The 14,109-nt window shown below is 37.1% G+C and overlaps 1 protein-coding gene across 9 annotated transcripts in view; it reads right to left on the bottom strand.

Annotated features, from left to right (window-relative positions):
- LOC309809566 (UPF0538 protein C2orf76 homolog) overlaps positions 1-14,109 on the bottom strand; it is a 97,171-nt gene that overhangs the window by 46,100 nt on the left and 36,962 nt on the right. For 8 of the 9 annotated variants that reach the window (XM_082630794.1, XM_082630787.1, XM_082630788.1 and 5 more), the window contains one exon: positions 13,786-13,930. In XM_082630794.1, coding sequence (XP_082486920.1) covers positions 13,786-13,918 — 133 coding nt within the window. In that variant the 5' untranslated portion in view covers positions 13,919-13,930. Of the gene's footprint in view, positions 1-13,785; positions 13,931-14,109 lie in introns of those variants that run through there. The other variant, XR_014294872.1, reaches the window with a different exon arrangement.

The following is a 14,109-nucleotide window of genomic DNA, read 5'->3' as shown; positions in this document are numbered from 1 at the left end:
TTTTTTGATCCACCTCCTAGAGTAATGGAAATAAAAACAAAAATAAACAAATGGGACCTAACGAAACTTAAAAGCTTTTGCACAGCAAAGGAAACCATAAACAAGGCAAAAAGAGAACCCTCAGAATGGGAGAAAATATTTGCAAACGAATCAACGGACAAAGGATTAATCTCCAAGATATATAAGCAGCTCATGCAGCTCAATATTTAAAAAAACAAACACCCCAATCCAAAAATGGGCAGAAGACCTAAATAGACATTTCTCCAAAGAAGACATACAGATGGCCAAGAAGCACATGAAAAGCTGCTCAACATCACTAATTATTAGAGAAATGCAAATCAAAACTACAGTGAGGTATCACCTCACACCAGTTAGAATGGGCATCATCAGAAAATCTACAAACAACAAATGCTGGAGAGGGCGTGGAGAAAAGGGAACCCTCTTGCACTGTTGGTGGGAATGTAAATTGATACAGCCACTATGGAGAACAGTATGGAGGTTCCTTCAAAACTAAAAATAGAATTACCATATGATCCAGCAATCCCACTACTGGGCATATACCCACAGAAAACCATAATTCAAAAAGACGCATGCACCCCAATGTTCATTGCAGCACTATTTACAATAGCCAGGTCATGGAAGCAATCTAAATGCCCATCGACAGATGAATGGATAAAGAAGATGTGGTACATATACACAATGGAATATTACTCAGCCATAAAAAGGAACAAAATTGAGTCATTTGTTGAGACATGGATGGATCTAGAGACTGTCATACAGAGTGAAGTAAGTCAGAAAGAGAAAAACAAATATCGTATATTAACACATATATGTGGAACCTAGTAAATGGTACAGATGAACCAGTTTGCAGGGCAGAAATTGAGACAGAGATGTAAGAGAACAAACGTATGGACACCAAGGGGAGAAAGCGGCAGGGTTGGGGTGGTTAAAAAAAAAAGAGTTCTTTTTTACACTTCAAAAATTTAAACATAGTCGAGAATAGGAAAATCTACAGAGACAGAGAGTAAATTAGTGGTTGCCAGAGGCTAGGGGAAGGGGAGAATGGTGAATGACTGCTAGTGGGTACAGAGTTTCTTTTTGGCATGATGAAAATGTTCTGGAATTAGACAGTGGTAATGATCTCAGAACTTTGTGAATGTACTATAAACCACTAAATTGTACACTTTAAACATGTGAATTTTATATGTGAATTACATCTCAATAAACCCATTATTTAAAAAAAAGTTACATCAGAAGCATGCATATTAAAACATAAACCCAGAAAAAAAAAAAGAAAACAACATTGCATGACTCAAATCCTTTCAAATTTATCAAGATTTGTTTTTATGGCTCAGAATATGATCTCTCGGTAAATGTTCTCTGAGCACTTGAAAGGAATGTATATTCTGCTATTGTTGGGTAGAGTGTTTTTAAAATATCAATTTGGTCAATTTAGGTTGATAGTATTCAAGTTTTCTATATCCTTACTAATTTTCTATTTGTTCCATCAATTACTGAGAGATGGGTGCTGAAATCTCTCACAATAATTGCAGCTTCACCTAATTTTCCTTGTAGTTCTACTAGTTTTGACTTCATGTATTTTGAGGCTCTGTTGTTAGGTGCATAAACATTTAGGATCATTATGTTCTCTTGACTAATTGATGCCTTATCATAATAAATTGAGAGACTTTTTTATCCCTGTAATATTCTTTAGTCTGAAATTAACAGTCACTCCAGCTTTCTTTAGATTAGTATTAGCATAGTATAACTTTTATCTTTAACTGATCTTTATCTTTATATACAAGAAAATACAATTTTAGCAAGCAACTTGTAATTGAGACTTCCTGTTATATGTTTGCATTTTAGTTGGGGTATTTAAACCACTTACAATTAATGTGATTATTGAAATAGCTGGGTTTAAACGTACCATTTTGCTATTTGTTTTTTATTTGTCCATCTATTCTTTATTTCCTTTTCCACTTTCCTTTATTTTTTCAATATAAAGCATTTAATGTATTTGACTATAGACACATAAAACTATTTAAATGATGAAAAATTTAACCACATAAAGAGTGTTCAAAACTTCTGCACCTTCTGAAAGACAAGGCATCCATGGTCTCTTGGGTAGGGGTAAGCAGGAGGACCAGACACCAGATCTTAGAAGCTCTGTCTTAGAACTGACATCTATTACTTTCTCCTCCAGCATATTCGTCAGGAGCTCTGTCTAAATGAGCACATGGACAGCTGGTGAGCAATCATTACAAAATGGGATGTTGTAGGTACCAAGTAAAAAGACAAAAGAAGTTGTTAGTTTAGCAGGCGAAACTGAGTCTGGAGCACAGGAGAGAGACCAAGGAGAAATCAGTTAAGAGGGGAGAGAAAGACAGTGTGACTGGGAGAGGGAGAGAATGTCCTTTGCCTAAGTCCAAAACCCAACTACCTCCCGAAATTTCATTTGGGAGACGTGGCTTAACAGTAACAATCAGGATAAAAAAACAAAACCTAAGGATTTAAGAGATCATAGACACAATATGAAGCAACCAAGAATAATTTTAAATTAAGTTGTATGAACAGAATTACATTTTTAAGAAAAGGCAGATGATAGGCACTTGGGTTACGCTTCCATGTCTAGGCTTTTGTAAATAATGCTGCAATGAGCACTGAGGTGCATGTATCTTTCTGAATTAGCGTTTTCATCTACTTTGGATATATGCCCAGGAGTGGAACTGCTCATATGGTTGTTCTAGTTTTAGTTTTTTGAGGAATCTCCAAACTGTTTCCATGACAGATTAGAAGAGAATAGAACAATCATCTCCCTTTTCTTTTTTCTTTTTATATTTTTTTGAAGTATAGTTGATTTGCAATATTACATTAGTTTCAGGGGTACAACATAGTGATTCAATATTTTTACAGATTATACTCCATTTAAAGTTATTATAAAATAATGCCTATATTTCTCTGTGCTGTACAATATATTCTTGTTGCTTCTTTTACCTTCTTTTAAATGGACTATTTGACAGTTTTTTATGATTCTACTCTATCCTCCTTTTGTTGGCTTATTAGCTGTAATTCTTTAATTCGTGTGTGTGTGTGTGCATTTGCTTTAAGGTTTTTAGTAAATATCTTTAACTTATCACTGTACCTCCAAGAGATACTGTAACACTTCATATACAGTTAAAGAATCTTATATCCGCAGGTTTCCATTTCTCCCTTGTTGGCCTTTGTGCTATTGCTGCCATATATTTTCCATAAACCCCACAGCACATTATTGCTTTTCTTTAAATAGTCAAATATCTCTTTAAAAATATTTTTAAAATAAGGAAAAAAAGCATTTTGTTTACCTTCATTTACGAATTTTTAGTACTACTTCTTTGTGTGCATCCAGACTTCCATCTGGTATTATTTTCCTTCAGTTGGAAGAAGATCCTTTAGCATTTCTTATAGTTCAATCTCCTGGTGATAGACTCTTTCTGCTTTTGTATGTCTGACAAGCCTTCATTTCTGAAAAACGGGAACAGAATCCTAGGTTGACTTTTTTTCCTTCAATACTTTAAAGATGATGCTCCACTGTCTCCTGGCATGCATTGATTCTGATGAGAAGGCTGTTGTTGTTTTCATCTTTATTCCTTTGATGTAATGTGTCCTTTTTACTCCGGCTGTTTTTAATGTTTTACCTTTATTACCAGATGTAAGCAATTTGATTATGCTATGCCATGGCACAGCTTTCTTCATGTTTCTTTTCCTTGGGATCTGTTGAACTACTTGGATATGTAGGCTTATAGCTTTCATCACACTTGTAAAACTTCAATCATTATTTCTTCAAATAGGTCTTCCCTCCCCTGTCCCAGCTCCTCTCCTCAGGGCCTCCAATTACATGTATATTTGGCTACTGGAAGTTACCCCATACCCCCCTACTGCTCTATTTATTTTTCTCTCAGTCTTTTACCTCTTTGGGCTTTATTTTAGATAGTTTTTGTTGCTATGTTTTCAAGTTTACTTATCTTTTCTTCTGCCCATCTGATCTACATGTTAACCCTAATCAGTGCATATACATCTCAGACATGGTATTTTTCATCTGCAGTTCAATCTGGACAATCTGGGTCTTTTCTTCTTTTTTTTTTTTCGTATCTTCCATCTGTCACATGCTCAATCTTTCCTCTACCTTCTTGAACATTTGCAATATAGTCATAATAACTGTTTTAATTGTCACTGTCTGCTAATTCTACCATCCACAGCATTTCTGGTTTGGTTTCAAATGATTGATTTCTCTCCTAATTATGATTTATATTTTCTTGTATCTTTGCATGATTGCTAAGTTCTGATTTGATGCAGGACATTGTGGGTTTTACCTTGTTGAGTACTGGATATATTTGTACTCCTATAAACATCCTGAGCTTTGTTCTGGAACACAGTGAAATCACTTGGAAACATCCTTTTGAGTCTTACTTTGGAGCCTTGTTAGGTAAGAGCAGAGCAGAATTTAGCCCAGGGTTACTTTTGCCCTATTGCAGCAATACCTTTCTAGATACTCCACCCAATAACCTAGTAATTACAAGGTTTTCCATCCTGACTGGTGTAACTACAAACTGTTCCCAGCCCTGCATGAGCTCTGAGTATTTTGCCTTCTGCTACCGTCAGGCGGTTCTCTACCTGGCTTCCTTACACACACATGCTGATCGTATTCAACTGAAGATTCAGGCTCTGCAAATCTTTAGAGCTCTCTCTTTGTACAGCTCGTTTCATTCCAGTACTCTGCCCTGTGAACTCTCCAGACTCCACTCCAGGATGCCAGCTGTGACTCATAAACTCATGGAATTCTCCAGCCTCTGCCTGGATTCCCCCACCCTGCTCTGTGGCCTACATGTTCTCTCCTGCAGTAAGATGGCACAATCATAGGGGCCACCTTGTTTGTTTCTGCTATCCCATCTTGTGCTATATGATGTCCAATATCTGAACATCATTGTTTCATGTATTTTGCACAGTTTTTCAGTTGTTTCAATTAAAAGAAAAAGTTCAGTCCCTGTTACTCCACCTTGGCTGAAAGCAAAAGCCTCTAACATATCTATTATATTCTGAAAATTATTTCCTACTTTGTACTAAGTTTTTCTTTCACTTTATGTTTTCCCACCTTTGAACTTATTAACTTTGGAATCTAATGAACTTTTACAAAAGAGTTCAGGATCGCAGAATTCTGCAAAAACCCACGTAGTATTTCATTATTGGAAAGTTCAGTAGAAGGTAACCAGTAATTTTACTCATTCATTCAGGTCCCCATAAAAGGCATCCACAGAAAAATTAATTATGAGAAAAATAAGGCAACATAATAAATATAATGCTGGCAATTAGGATGCCACAAAGGAGTCTGAGATGTTAAAACACATGTTTCAATATAAAAATCAATAAAGTCTGGAAAATTATTAAAGTACCAATGGACAACAAAATAATTCTTTACCTCATAGTAAAGGCTCTAAAATAGGTATAATTTGTAATTTTTTATTCGATGCTGGATCTACATTTAAAGATTTTTAGGAAAGCACAAACACCTAAGGGAAAAAAAGAAACTGACTAATTCAATGACTAATCTGTACAGGCAAGAATACCAAAGACCTAACATTAATCAGAACACTGTGTCAACATTCTACCCTGATGAAGGGTTCTATCAGGTATTATAGTAAGACTTCAAAGTTAAGCTATATCAAGATGCTTTTTACTTTAATCATGAAATAATCTAAACATGAAAAAGTATAGAGAATGGAACAAAAGTTCATTTAACCCATCAACCAAATTTAACAAATGTTAACATATTGTCATAACTGCTTCAGAGCTTTACTATTTTTTTGTTAAATAAAACATTATGGATACAGTTGAAACCTTTTCTATGTCTTTCTGTAGTCCCATTAACCTCCCTTCCCAGAGGTAAGCGCTAACTATCCTTAAGTTAGCATACCTTCTTCGTCGTTATATTTTCATTCTGTTGTCATAGCCACAGAAGATGGAGTATTATTTTGTGTTTCAAATTTATAGAGTTAAATATTTAAACTAAAGAATCTACAGTACATTTTCTACTACAAACAAGAGACCATCACCTCAACACTGTATTGAAGGAATGGCCCCTTTGTGATAAGGTGATAATGTGCTACGAATTTGCTACTACAAAATTATCCTGTTCCTTTCTAAATAGGAGGGGCACCAAGGGAGCGCTTCTTTACAGAAGAATGCCAGATAATAAATGCACAAGTAGTCACAGAGTTAGAAAAAAATCCCAATTTCTGCAACCACCAGTGATTCAGGTAAGGATCATCAATAGACACTAAAACTATTAGAAACAACACATGCATATCGTTTCAGTGTTTATCACTCCACACACTACTTATTAGTTAGAAAGATACCTTTACAACAGAGAAATCTGGTAGACAGCACCTTAACCAAATGACCTAAATACGAATCACCAGAGCTTCCAGGTCGGTGAACACACGGAGATACCAGGGAGAACGGCACACTCCGAGAGGGCCTGGAAGCTCTGCGCCCTTTCCCCATGCTTTGTCCTATGCATATTGTCCACCTGGCCGTTCCTGAGTTTTATCCTTTTGTAATAAACTGGTGATCCAGTTTGTTAAATAAATAAAAAAATGCCACCAATAATGGGACAAAGCAATACCAAGTGCTTCCTGAGGAGATGCAACTAGGAGGAATCACCAACACCAGGGATCAGCAAACTATTTCTGTAAAGACCAGTAATACATATTTTAGTTTTTTGTGAGCCATACAGTCTGTCACAACTGTGTAAGTGCCACTGAAACACAAAAGCAGTACATATAATATGTAGACAAATGGGTGTGGCTATGTTTCAATAAACTTTGTTTATAAAATCAGGTGGCAGGTCAGATCGACCCCACAGATCGTGGTTTGTAGATCTGCAAGCTACATGGTAATCCTGCCAAAAATGTTTAACCTGAATCTAATCATAAGAAAACAATCAGACAAATCCATGTTGTGGGGCATTCTATAAAACACAGACCTGGATTTTCCTTTAAAAAAATCAGTGCGATGACAGATAAATGAAGGTGGGGGCTGCTCCAGATGAAGGGGATTAAGAAGATGTGACTCGCCATGAAAAGACTCCGAAGAGCCTTAAATGCATGTTCCTAAGGGAAAGAAGCCAGTCTGAAAAGGCTACATACTGTATGATTCCAAGTACATGATATCCTGGAAAAAGCGAAACTAGACACAGTAAAAAAGATCAGTGGATGCCAGGGGCTTGAATGGGTGAAGCCTGGGGGATTTTTAGGGCAGTTAAACTATTCTGTATGATAATTCATTTGTCAAAACCCATAGAACTTAACAGCACAAAGAGTGAACCTTAATGTATGCAAAACATAAAACAAAAAAACATTTAGGAGGACAGGGGATCCCAGGAAGGAATGCAGAGGGTGACAAGAGAATACAGCTGTACTGCAAATAGATGAAATAATCTTACTGAAGAGGGTGAAAAAATGGTGCTGACCTAAATAACTTTGGCAATGAATAGATTTTTGTAAGATTAAGGCAAAAGGAACTGCACAAAAGCACTGTACTCTAGTTAATATCACGTTGTTTCCCACAGAGTACCAATTAACAACTCTGATACAGCTATATCTGTATACTGGAGTTAAACAAGTAAGTAAAGGGATGGCAGATGTTGGGAGCCAGGTTCCTCACTGTTGGATTGGGGATGTACAGATAAGCAAGGGGAGAAGGCCGGAATGATCCACGTGATAATGGATTAGAGTTGGAAACGTCAGTAAGAATTCATGTTTAACATACAGATTCAGATGGTAAACATGAAAATATTTACACATATGTATAAGTATACAGGTTCATATATTTCTTTGCTCTGTCAGTTAAGAGAGCCTAGAAGAAATGAAACCCCAGTAGTAAAGAACATACCTAGCACTCAGATCTTGGCTTCTAATACCATTCTCCAATAAAACAACCAGGGCTCCTAGAGAAATGGCTGATTCTAGGACTGGCTCAGGATATACAAAATTAGCCTGGAACATCTTAAAGTACCAGAACTACACACAGATGGCATATGTCAAAGGGGCACAGAAGCCAACTGAAAGAGTTTCCAATGACCAGATCTAGAATAATTTGAGTTACAAAATAAAAAGTCTCCCATGCAAAAGAATTCCAAATAAATTAACTCCCCACTCCTTAACTGTGTACTGTGCATAGTGACTTCCTTCCAAAGTACATTATGAACAGGGAGACAACAGAGCGGCCTTACAGTGGGGAAACCTACATTGCTTCAGCCAAGCGATCAAGGTCAACATCAACAGCCATAAATCATGCAGAAAGTAGGTGCCCTTGATAGGATGTGATAAAAGTGACACTTTATCTTTGTGATTTTCTTCTCAAAAACCCATAACCCCAGTCTAATCATGAGAAAAGCACCAGGAACATTCCAACAGAGGGGCATGTTACGATAGGCCTGACCAGTACTCCCGCAAAACTGTCAAAAGTCATCAAACTGGGAAAATCTGAGAAATTGTCACAGTTCACAGAGCCTAGGGAGACATGACAACTAAATGTAATGTGGTATCCTGGATGGGATCCTGGAGCAGAAAATGGACCTCAGTAAAAACTAAGGAAACCTGAATAAACTATGGACTGTAGTTAATAATGCATCAATGTTGGTTCATTAACTGCAACGAATGCAGCATACTAACGTAAGATGTGAATAACAGGGGGAACTGTGGAGGGGAGAAGTAGATATAAACAAAGATGGAAAAATGAAAAAGATAAAGAAAATCCGTCTAACTATTCCAGTAGTCACCCAATAGAATAGACTGCTCTACAAAGTAACACATCACCAGGAGTAGCAGGGTACGGAGAATGAGTTCTGAACTGGAAGGTTGGATAAAATCTCCACAGCTTTCCTCTATTTAATAGATGAAATAAGTTTACATTCAGAATCAAGATCTAAAGTATTACAAAGTATTAAAATGCTTCCAAATCAATGAATAATTAAAATGTCATGTTATCTAGATAACTGGTTTATTTATTCTGAATCTAGAAAATTCATCATCTACGTAAGGTAATATATGGTACCTCTGTGTTCAGAATATCTGATTAACATCAGATATGTTAATAATAGATTGATTTGTTTTATTATATTTATATGCTTACATGTAAATATAATCTTATTTATTATTGATATATTTATACTTATTTGTAAGTGTTAGTTTATATTTACTATACTTATGTACTATATTTATACAGCTTTAGATTTTAATGGCATGGTGTAGTGGTACAATGATTCTCAATGCAGAATGGATCAAATTTAACCAAAGTTTCTTGGCTAAGGGAGAAATACAGACAATTATGGGAAGAGACAAGGTTAAGCTATGGATGGCAAAAAGTGACTATGATAAGAAAAAAACAGCTAGAAAGGCAAGAAGGCAACTAAAATAACCCCAAAAGGTCATTCACCACAATGAACATTTCTGTCTGTGTGCAAGATTCTCTATGCCACAATGTCAAACATCCTTCCAGCTTTAAGTGTTCAAAACATTATAGCAAGGCCAACAGGCACATGCAAAGATGCTCAACATCACTAATTATTAGAGAAATGCAAATCAAAACTATAATGAGGTCAGACCAGTCAGACCAGACCTCAGACCAGTCAGAATGGCCATCACCAAAAAGTCTACAAATAAGGGCCTCCCTGGTGGTGCAGTGGTTTAGAGTCCGCCTGCCGATGCAGGGGACACAGGTTCGTGCCCCGGTCCGGGAAGATCCCACATGCCGCGAAGCGGCTGGGCCCATGAGCCATGGCCGCTGAGCCTGCACATCCAGAGCCTGTGCTCCGCAACGGGAGAGGCCACAACAGCGAGAGGCCCGCGTACCGCAAAAAAAAAAAAAAAGTCTACAAATAATAAATGCTGGAGAGGGTGTAGAGAAAAGGGAACCCTCCTACACTGTTGGTAGGAATGAAAATTGGTGCAGCCACTATGGAGAACAGTATGGAAGTCCCTTAAAGAACTAAAACTAGAGTTACCCTATGATCCAGCATTCCCACTCCGGGGCATATATCTGAAAAAGATGAAAACTCTTAATTTGAAAAGATACATGCATCCCAATGTTCAGTGCAGCACTATTTACAATATTGAAGACATGGAAACAACCTAAATGTCCATTGACAGATGAATGGATAAAGAAGATGTGGTATACATATATAATGGAATACATACACATATATATACTCAGCCATAAAAAAGAGTGAAATAATGCCATTTGCAGCAACATGGATGGACCTAGAGATTATCATACTAAGTGAAGTAAGTCAGATAAAGACAAATATCATATGATATCACTTATTTGTGGAATCTAAAGTAATGATACAAATGAACTTATTTACAAAACAGAAATAGACTCACAGACATAGAAAACAAACTTATGGTTACCAAAGGGTAAGGGGTGGGAAGGATAAACTGGTAATCTGGGATTAACAGATACACACTACTATATATAAAATATGTAAACAAGGACCTACTGTATAGCACAGGGAACTATATTCAATATCTTGTAATAACTTATAATGGAAAAGAACCTGGAAAAGAATATGTATATATATATAACTGAATCACTTTCCTGTACACCTGAAACACTGTAAATCAACTATATTTCAATTTTAATAAACACTAGAGCAAGACGAACTAAATTCAAAGACTCTTTTGACACTGAGTGAATCCATTTACTTCAGGGATCCTCTTAAGCAAGCAAGGCAGTAGATAAAAATAAAGAGGCAACTTAGTGTAGTGTTTAGGAGTGCATGATGTACAGCTGAACAGCCTGGGTTGGGCTGCAGCTTTGCCTTGTATTAGCCATGTAATCTCAGGCAAGTTTCTTAACTTCTCTCTCTGTTCCTTAGTTTCTTCATCTGTAAAATGGAGATAATAACAGTTCCTAATTGAGAAGGATGCTGTGAGGATGAAATGAGATAACCTACTTAGAGTTCTTAGCACAGTATCTGATACATAGTAACGCTTGCTATTATTATTATTAGTTCAGAAATTTCTCAGTAATAAGCTATTTGGTCTTTGTTACATACACAATTCATAAAGGGTAAATTCACCAGCTTTGCAGAGTTCCACAGTACCTCAAATCAGATGACAAAGATAGGCAGAGAGCACACAAGTCAAAAAGGTCTGAACCACAAAGTTTACCTTTTAATCAGTGGAACACATTTCCCACATGCACAATAGAAACAAGTAGTGGATATAATATTAGTAGCAGAGGTGAAAGATGTGAGTAGGCTGGGCTGAGCATCTAGCTGTGATCCACACCACTGCTCTAATGGCAAGCATTCTATGGTACTTGGGAAGGAAAGAACACAGTGACCCCAGGGAGGATACATCTTCCCCTGGCACTGGAGCAGCTTGAAGATTACACCTTATTCTCAAGGACTTCAGAGAACCTATTCTGCACTGTACCAAGAACACCACAGCACTCACCGTATTAACAGTAAGAAACACTGTAACCCATAACACACACAAAGATTTTAAAATAAAAAATGTAGGGATTTGTTTTTATTTCAGAACCTGAATATGCTTTTGGCGATATCTTTTCAAAAGCAGGACCCTCTTTAATTGGCAATATCTCAGTACCAACTCTCAATCTCTCCATAACAAGTAGACTGACTAGTCCGTTTTCCCTATGGGTTTATATACCTCACTTTCTTCTTAAGCAAGTAATACTGAGCAGTGAAACCACTCAAAATTAGACCAAAAAAAAAAAAAAGTAAGGGAGAAGAGTTTAGAAATTTTACAAAGTCAATCAGGAAATAAAATGTCAAGAATTAACTACATTTTTTAAAGTTAGTATGCACACTTAAATTGCACACACTAAACCAAGATCTTGGTCTCCCAATAACATTCTCCAGTAATAGAATCAGAGCTCCTCTGAGAAATGGTTGATCCCAGGGCTGGGGCAGAGAAAGAACAGGACATGTCTGGAACATCTTAGACCAAAAAGTAAGGAAGTGCTCAAAGAAGGATTGGGGACATGTTAAAAGGACATGGACCCAGACTGAAGGGGCTACCACCAGCCAAAATGGGGATGATTAGAGCATCAAAATAAAATAATAATAGTAAAGAATTATAATCCTTTGAATAAAGTAAGAATCCTTGAGTCCACAGTGATATAAACAAAAGATTAAATAAATGGGGAGGGGGGTGAGAATGGGGTGGGTAGGGTAAAAAGCTCTTCCTTACTGTAGAAAAACAACTCATGTATCTAAAAGGAATGATGGAATAAGAAAAATCACCGTTTGCCAATCATCATCATAATAACGGATTCAGGCAAGAATCATCAAAGAATGCTGAACTAGTGGATGAAAGTTTGAGAAGCAACAGGACATTCACATAGTCTTAGAATATACCCCTACAAGTTAATTTTCAATTACAATAAAAATTTACAGTGGAGAAACCTGGCAGATATCACCTTAACCAACTGATTAAAGTCACCATTGCCACTAATGGGGGCAGTCGACAGCATGTGCATCCTGGTGTAAATGCACTGAGAAGTCAGCATTGTTCCAATGATTTCTCTGCCAAAAGCGTAACCTAAATCTAATAATGAGAAAACACTGGAAAAACCCACCTGAGGGAGGCATTCTACAAAATAACTGGACTGTACTATTCAAAATTGCCAATGTGATGAAATACAATAAAAGACTCCAGGATAAAGAAATTAACTCAGATTAAAGGAATTAATTAATTAATTAATCTCAATAAGGTCTGTAAATTAGATAACAGCATTGTTTCAACGTTAAGTTCCTGATTTTCATCACTGTACTATGTTTATGTAAGTGAATTCCTTGTTTTTAGAAAATACACACTGAAATATTTAGAGGTAAAAGGGAATCATGTCTGCAACATACTTCTAAAAGGTTCAGAGAAAAAAATGAAGTGGGAGAGTAAGAGAGGAAGGGGGGAGGTGGAGGAGAGAGAAAAACAAATGTAACAAAATTTTGACATTTGGGGAATCTGTGAAGAGCATCCAGGAGTTTCTGCAACTTTTCTGTGTCTGAAATTATGCCAGTTTAAAAAAATTAAGTTGGCTATAAAGTACTACATCTGTCAAAACTCATAGAACAGTACACTAAGATCTGGACATTATACCATAAGATAATAATAAAAGCTTATTCTAGATGTTTCATCAAATGTTGATGATTGGAACACTTCAGTAATTGAAAACAGAGGTTAGAAACCCACCAAGGACCAATCAAAATGAAGACTAAATTCAAGCCTGCTGTATGTTAAGCTTGAAATGATAGAGTAGCACCAGTGAGGCTGGCTGTCACTTCTGTGCCCACAATGCCCAGCAGCTCCCGTGATTTCCTGGCTGTACAGAGGCCTGCCACCTCCTGTCACACTCTCCAGAAGGCCCTCTTGTGCTCAGCCGGGTAACACTACATTCTCTTACTAATCAGTCTCCAAATACATAAACCCGTTTGTTACAAGCAAACACAGACCTTAAATTTTTTTTTTAATTAAAAACAAAAAAAACGGGAGAAGCCAAACATGATACTGACAATCTCTGATGAGGGCAAACATGTTGCTAAATAAGCCCCAGGGAAACACTGCCACTGATGCCAAAGCCCAGAGCAGGAACCAGCCTCACACCTGGCTTAGAACACAGGTTAATATCTTTCCAAGTGTTTTTTAAAGATTACTATCACTCTAATAGTCAACGATTTTCTTCAAAACACTAATAAAACAAAGTGGCCGAGATGTCTCATACCTTGCTTTAGAAATACTATAAATTCCTTTACAGTTTGGTCCACATGAACTCCGTAATACACTACAGGTCTGAAATTGCGATGCTCAAATGAACGAATGAGGCGAACCGTAACGGTCACATCTTCAGAAGCCATGTGAAGAAATTCCTGTGGCAAGGGACAATAACATCAACTCATAATTATCTACAAGCCTGTACTTCCTCCGTCAGCTCTTGGGCACCCAGCCCGTCTCTCCCACACTGCACAGTTAACAACACAGTCCCCACACCCAGGCCAGATTCCGGGGCAACCAAAGGGTCCCAAGGTCACTCCCACCTACCCACTGC

The sequence above is a fragment of the Mesoplodon mirus genome (genome assembly GCF_964341445.2).
Source record: "Mesoplodon mirus genome assembly, chromosome: 8".
In the NCBI taxonomy this organism is placed as follows: Eukaryota; Metazoa; Chordata; class Mammalia; order Artiodactyla; family Ziphiidae; genus Mesoplodon; species Mesoplodon mirus.
The sequence above is the reverse complement of the archived record's forward strand: the minus strand, read 5'-3'. Positions and strand labels throughout refer to the sequence as shown.